Here is a 13,959-nt window from a genome sequence, read left to right as displayed (position 1 = left end):
TAGACTACCCTCACATACCCACACAAGTCTTTTCTGCGTACTTTGTCCTCACTCATGCGCACCCGGGAAAGACTTCCCGGTCGGTCACCCATCGCTCCAGGCCAAGCACGCTTAACCTTGGAGTTCTTAAGAGATGGGCTTCCAGAAAAGAAGTTGCAACTTGTTTATATGAGTATCCTATTAATCCTATTAAGCTCTGGGCCGGGGTGTTACAACGGTCGTCGTAGCGGCGGTCGCTGTGGCACCGGTCGTCGGGTCGCTCGTCGCTACGGCGAGTTGGGCGATGAGTGCCCACATCCTTGTTGAAGCGTACTTTTGCCTCTTCGGCGTTGGCGTACTGATCAGCGGTTGTTATCATCTCGCCGATCCCCTTAGGCGGCTTGCGATTGAACTTGGAGCAGAGGTCACGGTGATGGAGTCCTCGGACGAAGGCGGTGATGACCTCAGCTTCCGTGATATTAGGAATAGAATTCCTCATCTCGAAAAAGCGTCTGATGTAGATACGGAGGAGCTCGGACGGCTTTTGGTAGATATGGTTCATATCGTGCTTGGTGCCCAGCCGAGTACATGTAGCCATGTAGTTGTCGGTGAAGACTTTCTTCAGCTCTTCCCAGGATCCGATGGAGTCCAGGGTGAGGCTTGTGAACCAGTTCATTGCAGTTGGCGTGAGCATGACGAGAAGATAGTTTGCCATGATGCTGATATCTCCCCCGGCGGCACGCACAGCAGTGGCATAGGCTTGTAACCACTATGTGGGGTTCATCCGTCCCTCGTAGGGCTCGACCCCAGTGATTTTGAAACCATAGGGCCACTGAAGTGTCCGGAGTGCCCTTGTGAATGCTCGGGGCCCTTCAGGATCGTCGTCGTCATGATCTACGGTGTTGCTGATGTTGAGTGGCTAGAGGGCTGAGTCTGAATTACCGAACTCTTGCTCGTATTCTTGACGGCAACGTACTTCTTCATGGCAAGAGAAACGACGCTTGTCAATATGTCGTCGCGCATCTCGAAGATTGTTGAGGTGCGCTCGGACGTCCTGGTCGACTTCCTGGTCGTGTTGGCAAGGGTGGTCGACGTGGTTGCCCCTAGCTCCCCCTGGAGAAGTTGTCCATCATCGCGGTGCTGGTTGGCAAAATGAATTCATCTCGGGCGACAATTAGATCTTGGCACGGTGGATCAGCGAATCGAGCTCGTCGAGTAAGAAGGTCTCTGATCCTGGCGGATCTCATTGACCTGGCAGTGCACCGCTTTAAGCATGGCGGTGATCTTGGTGACTTCTGGCGTTTGTGGAAGTCGAGCGAGCTCATTGGTAGCTTGGGGTTTTGTAGACGTCGTGGCCATCAACATAGATAAATTCATCATCGAGGTTTCGTTGGAGTTGGCGTGGCCTTCCTTGCGAGTCAAGCTGATCGTTGCGAGCAGCCTCGGCTAGCACAAGGGCAGCTTCATTTGCTTAGCGCTGCGCACGGTTGGCATTCCTGTTGACGCGGGCGGCGCGGTCCTCCTCGGTTTCCCCGTCCCATGGGGGGCTGTCGACGCTGACGTTGAAAATTCTGCCTCCACGGAAGGGGGGAAAAGGAGGTTGTACGACGACAGTTTCGGCGACAGTCTTCGTAGAGCCCTATGATTCAAAGTCTAGATTTTCCTCCATGATGGTTTAGAGGGATGCTTCGGGGCGTCAGCCAATGTGTGGCATGTTGACAGCTGGTAAGAGCTGGTCGGCGATCTAGTCGGCAAGAGAATGGATATCTCCCACCTGATCGATGAATTTGCCCCTTAGGGCATCTTGATAGGCGACAGCGACGCTGGTGAGCCTGAAGGGTATGGCCGTAACCCCTGGAGTTTCCTAATCCACCTAATAGATCTGAATCGGAGGGTGGTCGGCGCTGGACCAAAGTGGCCAGAGCCGATTCTGCGATTGAGAGGCAATCGATGAGCTTCTGACCAACCTGATCGATGGATGCGATCAGATTGTCGTTGTTGATTTGCCTTCTTGGGTAACTCGGGAGCGGGTGGTGAATTGTCGGCGAAGGCGACCTCGAAGGTGATTTCAAGATTGGATCTGCAGTCGCAGGTGTTGGGGTGATCGACGCAGTATTGATCTGCACCGGCTCGATGAGCTCTCTAACTCCATCAGCGTTGATGATCCAGAAGATCTATCCAACCGTGAAGATCTGGTCGGGCTGTGGGAGGGACGAAGAGCCTGCAAAACGTATCATCTTGTTCGACATGAAAACAGCACGCACACCCCTACCTGGCGCGTCAACTGTCGACAGAATATCGTCGGTAGTCCTTCGAGGGGTATCCCACGAAGGTAGATTGATCGGCAGGGATACGTGTAATCGAGAACAAGAATGTAACAGAGACACACGAATTAGATAGGTTCGGGCTATCAGTATGACGTAATACCCTACTCCTGTGGTTTGTTGGATTGTATTGGCTATCGTAAAATATTGCATGTGTTTAGAGGGGGTCCCTGTCCGCCTTATATAGTCCAAGGCAGGGTTACAAGTCGGTTAGATCTAGGAGATAACCGAAAAGTAATAACATATTAAAGGAATCATGGGATCATACGTATCGTAACAGATCTCATAGTATCTTCAGGATATCTTCCCGATGTCTTGCGCGATGCACCGAGCAGCGTCGTGCCCCACAAGGCTTCGTCTTATGGGCTGGGCCGCCCCTGGGGGCCCCGCCCCTGTAGTCTGCCGTGGGTATCCGGGGTCGTACCCCCTACAACATCTAAGTCGACAGGTGCGAATGGTAAGGAAGCTAGTCGAACTAATTAGAATTCGTTTAGGTAGTTGGAATGTAGGGTCGCTTAAAGATAAGTTAAGAGAATTAATTGATACTGCGACTAGGAGGCGTGTAAATATATTATGCGTTTAAGAGACTAAATAAAAGGGTCAGAAGACGAAGGAGGTGGACAATACATGTCTCAAGCTTTGGTACACAGGGACAGTCGCGAATAGAAATGGAGTAGGAGTTTTGATTGATAAGAGCCTCAAAAATAGTGTTGTGAGAGTGAGAAGACAATGATATAGGATTATCTTAGTCAAGCTTATCATTGGTGATATGGTCTTGAACGTAATTAGCACATATACCTCCCAAGTAGACCTCGACGAGAGTGCTAAGAGACAATTATGAAAAGACTTAGATGGCCTAATTAGAGTTATATCTAGTAGTGAGAAACTTTTTATAGGATGTGATTTTAATGTGCATATAGATACTAAAAGCGTAGATTTTGAGACAGTTTATAAAGGTTTTTGGTATGATAGTAGGAATCAGAAAGAGAGGAAGGTCTGGACTAGCAGACAATACTTGTCTTTGTAAGAAAAGGGGGGGTTTTTTTTCGACGAGTAGATAAATTGTGCCACAGCTAACAAATCCGCGCCGAGGAAAATCGAACTTGAGCCGGCAGGGTGCAAGGTGCACCGTCCGACCAACCGGACAGGCGCTCGCTTGCCTCGACAATCACTTTAGCAGTGATATGGCTTTGTTACCGGATCAAAAGCCTAGGATTTAGACTGCCCAGTTAATCAGACTAGACCATGTAGAGTGCACAGGCTCTTACAGAGGCGTTTAGTGGGAGAGAAAAAAATTTCGTCAGCAAGCGATCTAAACTTACAATGGAAGAATAAAATAAAGGCGCTTAGCTCGTCTGGTACGAACCGTTTTGTGTGGCAGCGAAGCACCCGTCAGGCCGTCACCGCGGGATCACGCAAGAGCTCCTCTAGGCGTCGCTGCCTCACGGAGCGTCGCTGCCGTCCTCAAGCGCATGGTTTGGTCCATCCTGGAGTACAAGCTGGCAAAAGAACAGCCCAACGGCCCATAACTGTCCGTAAGCGTCGACCATTTTACAGGCCCTCCGTGTTTTGCGTTGCCGCCTTGCCAGTTACCAAACCGGTCCAGAAAAGCACTCCTCGAGCAGAGCGGCCGGGAATTGCGCTCTCACAGCGCGGTTTTGGCTGGTAGAGCTGAAAAATCCAGCTCCCACTAGCTCCTTGTCAGGCGTGCATGGACCCATGGTGCATTTGGCCGTGGCTGCCTTCTTCTTCCCTGCCGTGGCTTCTTCTTTCTTGCCTCTGCTTCTTCCACGACGCCGGCGTTGGGTATGGCCGCACGGAGCGACGACTGTGTGGGCACGGACGGGTCGGAACAGGCGTTGCGCGGCGCGGGGGCCAGGTGCTGGAGCGGTGGGCGCCGGAAATCTTCGGGTCTGAGCGGCCGGACCCGAAGCTCGCGCCGAACAGCGCGCGGGAGCGGGATAGCAGAGCGGGCTATACGTTAGTTTTTTTTCTTTTTTTCTTATTCTTCTCATTGATTACTCTGGAGCTAGAAATTATGAACATGCTCATAAGCAAGAGCACGACACTTGAATGATAGTCATAAGTCAAAATTCTATAGAAGGGTATATGTTTTATACCACCAAAGTACGAGGTTACAACCCATACGACCCGTCGGTACATAAGGAGTAACTGATGCTTCAACAAATCTCATAACTGGCCAAATTACTCATGAACGGTTTGAGATGGTCTGGGGAACTAGCTTTCAATTCTAGCTATCCTGCGCCCCAAATTGGTGGTTATCCGATTGCGACACAATACTTGGTTTACCATAGCCATACATGGCAAGTGATTTATACAAAAGGTGTGTTCCAAACATGTTACAACAGATGACACAATCCTTAACAAGTCAAAAGCGAGTTATATCATCCAAAGAACCCGGTCTCACCACGACCCTAATTAACCCCTCGCCAGTCATCACATAAATTTCATTAACTGTGCCAAGTTTTAGATCATTGCTCCTTCCTCATATTTTTACACCAACTACTAGAGAGTGTTTGGTTCAAGAAATGGGTGGTCAGTCGCCTTTTCACTCATAATTTTATTTGGTTCGTTGAATAGAACGAGTTGATCCATCAATAACTATCCTTTAACCAGCACACAATTAGTATAGATACAGGACATGGAGTTATTCTACCAATGTTTATTGAAAAGAACTCATCATGTGCACCAACCATCTATGGTGAGATGATTCCTGAAACGGTCAAACCAAGCACCCCCAAATAGGTACCTATAGCATAAGATTTTGTACAAGTATATGTAGTCATTAGACAACTGAAAATACAACTGGACTTAGCTTCTAGTTGCAAACCTAGCTAACAATTTGTAACTGGAAGAAGTGGTGGAAGAGAATGCAGGCAGCGAAGAGCCTAACCTTTAAGGGGCCGTTTGGATCAAAGGATTTTCATAGGAAACCAAAACACAGGAAATGAAAGGGAATGGAGCATTTGGAACAAAGGAAAGTAATCTTTTCTTTTCTCGGCCAGACCCGAAGCGGGCTTCTCCCGATGCACCTTGCGTTCCCTTTCTTCCTTGGATGTTGCAAGCGTATGTTCTAAGTGTTTCGTGTGGATGTTGCAAAAGTAGATCAGGATGTTGCATATGTTTTGCAATGGCTATACATGTATGTTGCAAGCGTCTGTTCCAAATGTTTCAGCTATTTCATATGCATGTTGCAAGTGTTTCATGTGGATGTTGCAAAAGTAGATCAGGATGTTGCATATATTTTGCAATGGCTATACACGTATGTTGCAAGCGGCTGTTCCAAATGTTTCGGTTGTTTTAGACGGATGTTGCGCGTGTTTTATCTAGGTGTTGCATATGTTTCACACATACGTTGCAAGTGTTTCATTCGAATGTTTCATATGTTTTCACACATACGTTGCAAGTGTTTCATCTAGATGTTGCATATGTTTTGCAATGGTTACACACGTGTTTCCCTCGTGTTTCAAATGTATGTTGCAAGTGTTTCAACTGTTTCGGACGTATGTTGTAAATGTTGTCCTCTAGATGTTGCAAAAGTAGATCTGGTGTTGCACGTGTTGCAGTGGACTCCATCTGCAGCAACCGCCTGCTCCAGTTGTTGGGCCTGCCTGCACGAGCGTGGGTGTGGAGGGGGCGCAAGCGGCAGGCGTAGGAAACTGTGCGGGCGCAGATCAAGACGAAGCGAGCGTCGAGCACGGAGCAGTGCGGGACATGGAGCGGGCACAGGACCGGAGTGGCGCGGAACCCTACGCGTGGTCGTCCGGACGCTAGCCCTCGCTTGGACGTCCAGACGCTAGCCTTTCCCTAACTGTTGTTGTGATGGAGCACAATTCGAAAATTCGATTGCAGGACAGCAGCACCATTTCAGGACTGTGTGTGCTGCTTATTAGCTAGCAGATGATCAGAAGTTCAGAACATGCAGTGCTTGCATTTGCATGTACTTGGAGCTGAACTTGTTGCTCCTTGTTGACAGAGGGAAGTTGTTGCATACAAGAGATCCTGGTCCTGGTCGGTCACGTAGTTATTGGGTCAGCTTTTGTCAAATTCAAATTTGTTCGGTAAGCTGGTCAACTCTTAGCATCTTGAAGCACAATAGGGCAACTGATCTGCTTGCAAAGTTGTTGGTACTCGGAAGGCTGTAGTTCGACTTCAGACTTGAGCTTCGTTTAGTCATTGAGGCAGTGAAGCTTGCAAATACAAGCCACAGATGGATTAAAGCTCAGACAGTTGTCCGTTAACACAGAAGACCCAGACCAGACAGTGAACACCTCTGTTGGAACATTTAGCACTGTACAACTACGACAATTGACCAGAACAATATAAAATAATTCTGACAAGGTTAAATCTCATTGTCAAGCATTAAATCTCTACCAAAAGTCATCTCACATGTTCATTTTTTTTTTCCAAATATATCTTTGCTCAACATGACAATGGGCCGTTTATCTCCAGAACTGTGCCTGCGATGCAGTAAACATGACATGATGTTCCAAGTATGCATGTTTGGCAACTGCAAGCCTTCTCTGCTTTCCCAGAAGAATGGTAAGATATTTTGTGAAATGTGATCCATCAAGCCATAATATGGGCATCCAGTGGGGGAAAAAAGCAGTGAAATATAATCTTCTAATGTTCCCACACCATAAAAGAGAATAAACTAATACATTGTTACACAGCAAAGGAACCATCAACAACAAAGAGCTCGCTATGATGGACTAATCTGCCAGAGGTAGCAAAACGTACAAAAAAAAGTTGTCCCAATCACATTGGTTGGCCTCGTGATATAAATGATCAAGTTTCTTTTACAGCCTGTTTGCTTCTCCGTTGGTGTACATCCCAATTGAATACCCGAGCAATTGTAACCTGATCAAGATATCATTCCACACTATAGGTGTGAGGCCATGGTATAATCATTGCTGAATCATGCAAACTAAAATCATTTAAGCTAGTCAACAATTTTACCTGAGTGATGGTTTGCTGGTCTCGCAAGAACTGAAGATCAGCAACAAGGACTTCTAAGCTGGCCTTGGCATTTTCCAAGTTTTTCTTCAAGAGGGCATTGGCCTGCAAAAGTTCAGGAAATAAGGGGGCTGAACTGAAACAAAAGTAGCACTGAAAATATGGATGGTCATTGTTTAGTAACCTCATCACAAGTGTACTCCAACATCACATTTGCACCCAACCACAGGCACACTGAGTCGGTATCCTCAATTTTTGCACGGGAGTAGATTCCCTCGGATAATTCGAAATCAGCTATGAGTGCCTGCATCAGTTAATTGGAAGCCATGGACAGTTAGCTTTCACTGAGCCAATTGATTTGCTCAAGTCCAGTCCGAACTAGAATCGATCATGATTTTAGTGTAAAAAGTATTGAGCCTACTGCTTAGTTTCCTGCAAATGTGCACGATGTGTAGATAATAGTTAAGTTTAAATGGCACTACAGATGAAACGATTTGACATGTATGTAGTGCAAGCATATGAAACCCCTGGTGCAGGCACACTAACCTTTCCCAAATCCCAATCATAAAATTCCTTCAGTTGGGTGCTTTACTGAGAATTCAATTTTTAATTTACTTTTCATGCTTAAATCTTTAAAAAACATAAATTATTTTTTCTCAAACAACCAGGAGAGCTGCGTGTCATTTCATTAGGAGGAAACAAAAGGAAAAAAACAACAACAAGGGAGAGGCACGAGGCATAATCCCAGAAACACCCCACAACATAAATTATTATTAGACATAAATGATACTGCATACTCAAGTTACTAATAACAAATAAAAGTAACAAAGTACACAATAAACAAGTAAATTATAATTCAATATATAGTTGAAGTACAGGATATAAAGTTTCTAGATAGCAGAGCACAAGGTCCAAAGAGTAATAACCTAGTCCCCTGGAATAATGTAAAGGAACCAATGGGCCATGTACAGCGTCATAACTGAACACTTTATAGGCCTAAGTGCGAGTACAGCCCTAACAATAGTGTCATCATCATGATGGAAGATGAAAAGAATGTAGATAACTCAGATTCTAGGAAATTGTACAAACCTCACCCAAATCCTTTTTAGCTTGTAATGTTGCGACAATATCCAAGCACTTCTCTATGTCAGGAATCTTTGCCTGTCAACAGAATAGATGGCTAATATGTTACATCTAATTGCTAACATAAAGTAATATTCATCACAGCAATTCAATTTTTTACCACTAATCCAATACTCCATGCAATTCAAATTTTTACCACTAATCCAATACTCCACTATAAAATGTAGGTCGTTATAGTTTTGTCCTAAATAAAAGTTATCTAACTTTGACCAAGTTTGTAGAAAAATACACCAACATGTACAACATCAAGTAAGTTTAATAATCAAATAAAAGATGAAATAGGTATTGATAGTGCATTTAATTGGTACTCCCTCTGTCCAGTTTTGTTCGTTGCCTAAGGTCCAGAAAAGTTTCCAAGTCTGATAAGTGTATTTCCATCAGCCGCTGTTTTATCAATTATCATAGGGTGTACATGGGTATTGCCCGGTTTCGCGCATGCAGCCATGTTAGGGTTTCCATATTCAATGGGCAGCGCATGCAGGAAAGTGCAGCTTGCAACGTCTCCGTATTCATTGCTGCATTAATGTGCAGCTGGCAGCATCTGATCACACAGGGAGTTAATTTTTCGTTGGACTCTGTTTTTAGCTTAGACATAGATCAAAGATGGATGGAGTGACTATTATAGATGTTAATATATTTTTCTATAAACTTGGTCAAAGTTAGAGAAATTTGAATTAGGACAAGACTAAATTGACATACATTTTAGAACGAGGGAGTAACTTACTTTAATCACCTAATGCTAAGAGGTTCATGATGAAAGCCTTAGATGTAAAACCAAATCTTCACACTTTCACCCATAAGTTCACATTGACTTCAGTAGGCAACACTAAGTTTACTAATCATATGAATATCATACATCACATAAGCAAGCCTACAAAAATCTGAAGGAAAATAATATGAGCACCTGAAGGTCTCTTTGTTGTGCTAGAAGCTTCATCTCCACTATTTTGTACTGCTGCAACCTAAACAAAATGGAAAGCACATGTTATGTTTCTCCTAAAAATAAGCATGACAGATAAAAATATGAACATTCAAAGTAAGGCTATTTTGCCACAATTTGACAGAAATTCCTTTGAAAAGAAATTAGAATGAACTAATCTCAACCATGTCTGCCCTGATTGCATTTAAGGTTCCTCCGAATGAGCACACTAGTCCCACAAGTAGTACTGTCAATTTATTAGCTCTAAAAATATATCAGGATCCCAAGGCAAACAGAAATTCATTCTTTGAGCGCATTAGTAGTACTACAAAGATTCAGATTCAAAATACTATGACGGTATGACCGTTCTGAACCCTGAAATGTCCACGTAATTTACTCTTATTTTGGTACGCCATAAGAATAGCATGGGGTAGAACATAATCTCCCAAAATATAGAAGCTGGTCCCTAGGCTACATTTTCTTCCTCCACTATGCGGGTGACAATCTCCAGACTCCCAGAGCCATGCAACCATAATAAAGTTAAACTGGACACAGGCACACAACAATTCTGCCATGTTTCATGCCTAATGATGGTCTTCCACTAGGAATGAAAACGAGTGGAAACAGTCAGGAACTGTACCATATAACTATAATACGGGAAACGAAAAAAACAATCGGTACAGGATTTTCGCATATTTATGGAATTAACTAATAAGAAAACAGTTGCACTAAATAAGAAAATGACAAAGTTTTATGCTTGCTAAAAACAGAAACGGTTGAAAACATTATCATAATACAGAAAACGATATCAGACGGTATGGGAATTTCCCATACCGCTTTCACCCCTATCTTCCACCACTAAACAGTAGCTACGAATACACAGTATGCATAGATTCACACATTACGGAGAGCATATGACAGCAACATCACTTCCCCTCATGTCCCAGCACTCAGTCTTGTCAGGTCTGGGATCAGATGATGGCCACAAGTTTAGCACCCGGACATTGGAAATGACTGGATATATATATGGGCTGCTGTACTGGGCAAGGATATAGGCTGAGCCTTGACTCTTTCAAAGCAAGTAACACCTTACACGAAGTTTTACTGGAAAAACATTGAAGCACCCTGCGTCTTTTCCGTTACGGTAGCATAAAAGAACAGCAAATTAGGCCCCGACAGTTTTCACATAAAAACACTTGACAAAGTAGGAATAAACCAATAGGGTACCAATTCAGAATGGTATGATTAAAGATTATGGATGGGACAGAAAATTAAATGTATTTGCAGACAAAGAGTTAAATTGGCTGATAGCTAGGGCAACCCACATTTCAGTGCAGACATGAAAACTGTGATCACTTCAACCAATATGGAATGAACTCTGCCTAACGATTGAACAGAAATAACCCTTCCACTCATTTATTGGACGGCTCACGGAAAGGTTTGCATTTTAGCATTCAGTATTTCATTCATAACTAAGAAGAAAATAAATATGTCCCATTTAATCACGGACATTGCTTAAAGGTACTGCTATATAATAAAAGAAAGCATAACATATTACAAAAGCAATGTCCACCTCAGACTAAACAAGGATACAATCAGAATTCCACGATTTTTAAGAAGAAATGTTGAATGGATGGGAAGGTAACACTTTATGAAAGATACAAAACAAATAGACCACTTCTCCCAGATGAAGCACAATCCAAGGAGGCAACGAATGCAGGGCAAGCTATATAAACCCACAAGGCAGTAAGTTTACAAAAATGGAGTCCGCAGGGAATAAATCTAGATACCCGCCACAACCAACTAGAATCTTCTTTTCTTTTTCTTATGTTTTGTGCAAATACAAGCACAAAATGCTCGAACTGCATAATCAGCAAGCATGGATAACCAAAACAAAAGGAGGGACCTTTGCAAACCATAAATGGTATCCGAGTCGGGGACCAAGTAATAACCACAGCATATTCAGCAAACAGATAGTAGAACAAAAGCTACTCCAAAACCAGGATGCGGCAAATGGCTTGAAAGAAGTTGGAGACTCTGCGAAGGGGTATCGAGATTCACGCTCGCAGGAATACGAGCGAAGGCCCATCAATCTATGAAGTATGAAACCAGTAGAATGTCCAGACCCCCCGCAGAAACCCTGAACCAGTCAACTCGATTGCTCCCAGTTCGTAAGCTCAACTAACAAGCGGCGGTGGAGTGGGATCATCAACCACCACTGTCACAAGTCACAAACACGCATCTGGGATCCGAACAAAGCAGCCGCATCTCCTCTCCAAAAGCTACGCGTCGGAGGAGCTCGCACAGTGGATCCAGGTCGTACCCGATACGACAGGCGCCAGCGGTACCAATACGCGATTCCCCGAATCAAGCGCGCGCGCTCCGGAGCCTAGCGAGATCCCTAAGCTACTACTGTACCCAAAGTTTTTGAGGTTTTGTTCACCTTTCCTGTAGGAAGGCGAGGGCGGAGTTGACTTCGAGCCCGGCCTGGCGGAGGTAGGCCTCGACGTCCTCGACGAAGGCCGCCGCCGGGATGCCCCGCCGCTCCGCCACCCCCTGCGGCGTCGACGCCGCCGCCGCCGCCGCCGCCATGTGAGAGAGAGAGAGAGCGAGGAGAAGCAGGCAGAGTCAAAGCCCAAAGCAAAGAGAGCGATTGGGTTCCGCGACTAAGCACATATATCAGGGCCGAGCACAGACAAGGCCCACGGGATGGGAATGGTCCATGGGCCGCTCGGCCGGCCGTTAACCCAACTACTCACGGCCAGACACGACGACAGTAGAGGGCTCATAAGATCCATCGGAGATGATGATAGCTCGATCGAGGAAGCTGCGCTCGTCGTGGTGCTGGTGCTTGCGACCTTGCGTCATGCCACGGGGAATTTGAACCGCGCTTCTAATCCCTGTTGCGTCCTCCCGTTTACTTCCTTATAAATCGTACTTTTTTAGATAACGAATAATATTTTTCTCCAAATCAGTTTATCCGTGAGGGCAGGGCCGGCCAACGCAGCCAGCCACCGTACCGGACGTGATTGATTGGGTACTTGGGTGTGCGTGTGTGCAGTGCTCTTCAGGCTTTCTGCAGTGCAGCAGGATCTTTTAATGTAGGCCGGCATTTGGATGGTTACAAGCTTTCTCCGGGCCTGGCCCTGAGAAGCTGTGTGCTCCGTCCTCACGTAGGAGTACGCCTTTGGAAGACTAACGCACCTCATGTTGTACTTTCAAGAAACACTCTAGATATCTTTGGAGTTTCTAGAGCAGGAGAAGAAGGATATAGAAGGGTACATACATAATTTCACACTTCTACTAAATTTACCTAAAAACGAGATTTATTTGCTTTATGGGACAGAGGAAGTACTCGTGACCTGCGTTATGCGTGGTACACGATCGTTCTCGTCACCGTGTGTGCTCTGTCCTCTTCACCGAAGCGGGGGATAATTGTGTCCCAAAAAAAAGGGGTGACAACTGACAACGTTGCCGTGTTACCACATGAACAGTGACATAGCTTGCTTGAGATCTCAGGAGGAGCAAATGAGCAGCCAAGCCAAACACAACAATTTTACAGTTTATTCGGCAACCAAATACTTTGAAATCGTCACTTTTCTTTACAAATTACTCAAATAGAGAGGTGGGCCAGCGAGGGTGTTTGGATCCAGGGACTAGTCACATCGGACGTTCGGATGCTAATTAGAAGAACTAAACATAAGCTAATTATAAAACTAATTGCATAGATTGAGACTAATTTACGAGATAAATCTATTAAGTCTAATTAATTCATCATTAGCACATGTTTACTCATGGTCAAATCATGAGCAAATTAGGCTTAATAGATTTGTCTCGCAAATTAGTCTTCATTTGTGCAAGTAGTTTTGTAATTAGTCTATATTTAATACTGTAAATTAGTGTCAAACATCTGATGTGAGTCCCTATAACCAAACGCACCTGGACCAAGGGACTAAACTTCAGTCCCTGTCACATCGAATGTTTGATACTAATTACGAGTATTAAATATAGACTAATTATAAAACTAATTATATAAATAAAGACTAATTCGCGAGACGAATCTATTAAGTCTAATTAATCCATGATTAGCCCATGTGATGCTATAGTAAACATGTGCTAAATATGAATTAATTAGGCTTAATACATTAGTCTCGCGAATTAGTCTCGGCTTATGCAATTAGTTTTACAATTAGTTCATGTTTAGTTCTTCTAATTACCCTCTAAACATCCGATGTGATATGGTTAGGCCTTATTTAGTTCCTCTCCCTAAAGTTTACTCCCTATCACATCAGATGTTTGGACACATGTGTGGAGTATTAAATATAGACTAAAAAAAAGAACGAATTGCATAGATTGCGACTAATTTGCTTGACGAATTTTTAAACCTAATTAGTCCATGATTTGACAATGTGGTGCTACCACAAACATGTGCTAATGACAAATTAATTAGGCTTAATAAATTCGTCTCGCGGATTACCGAGGACTTATGTAATTTGTTTTATTATTACTATTCGAACACTCACATGTGACACCCGATGTGCCACCCAATGTGACATTTCTATACTTTACTCCCTGAATTAAACACAATCTAAGTACGTGATGAAAGGGGTTACATGG

The 13,959-nt window shown here is 44.4% G+C and overlaps 1 protein-coding gene across 1 annotated transcript; it reads right to left on the bottom strand.

Annotated features, from left to right (window-relative positions):
• Positions 1–6,917: 6,917 nt before the first annotated feature.
• On the bottom strand, positions 6,918–11,987 carry LOC136508255 (prefoldin subunit 3-like). The gene is made up of 6 exons (XM_066502906.1): positions 11,786–11,987; positions 9,328–9,385; positions 8,370–8,441; positions 7,465–7,584; positions 7,284–7,385; positions 6,918–7,184 (listed from the first exon to the last, which is right to left on the bottom strand). Exons 1-6 carry the CDS (start codon positions 11,932–11,934, stop codon positions 7,113–7,115), a joined length of 573 nt encoding a protein of 190 aa, XP_066359003.1. The 5' UTR covers positions 11,935–11,987; the 3' UTR covers positions 6,918–7,112.
• Between the last annotated feature and the right edge of the window lie 1,972 nt (positions 11,988–13,959).

This window comes from Miscanthus floridulus, chromosome 15 (genome assembly GCF_019320115.1).
Source record: "Miscanthus floridulus cultivar M001 chromosome 15, ASM1932011v1, whole genome shotgun sequence".
In the NCBI taxonomy this organism is placed as follows: Eukaryota; Viridiplantae; Streptophyta; class Magnoliopsida; order Poales; family Poaceae; genus Miscanthus; species Miscanthus floridulus.
The sequence above is the reverse complement of the archived record's forward strand: the minus strand, read 5'-3'. Positions and strand labels throughout refer to the sequence as shown.

Excerpts from the sequence above, each read along its gene's own strand:
- LOC136508255 (XM_066502906.1), bottom strand. The coding sequence starts at position 11,934 with ATGGCGGCGGCGGCGGCGGCGGCGTCGACGCCGCAGGGGGTGGCGGAG. Across the intron at positions 7,386-7,464 it reads TGGAGTACACTTGTGATGAG|GCCAATGCCCTCTTGAAGAA; the intron begins GTTACTAAACAA and ends GAACTTTTGCAG. Across the intron at positions 7,185-7,283 it reads ACCAGCAAACCATCACTCAG|GTTACAATTGCTCGGGTATT; the intron begins GTAAAATTGTTG and ends TATCTTGATCAG.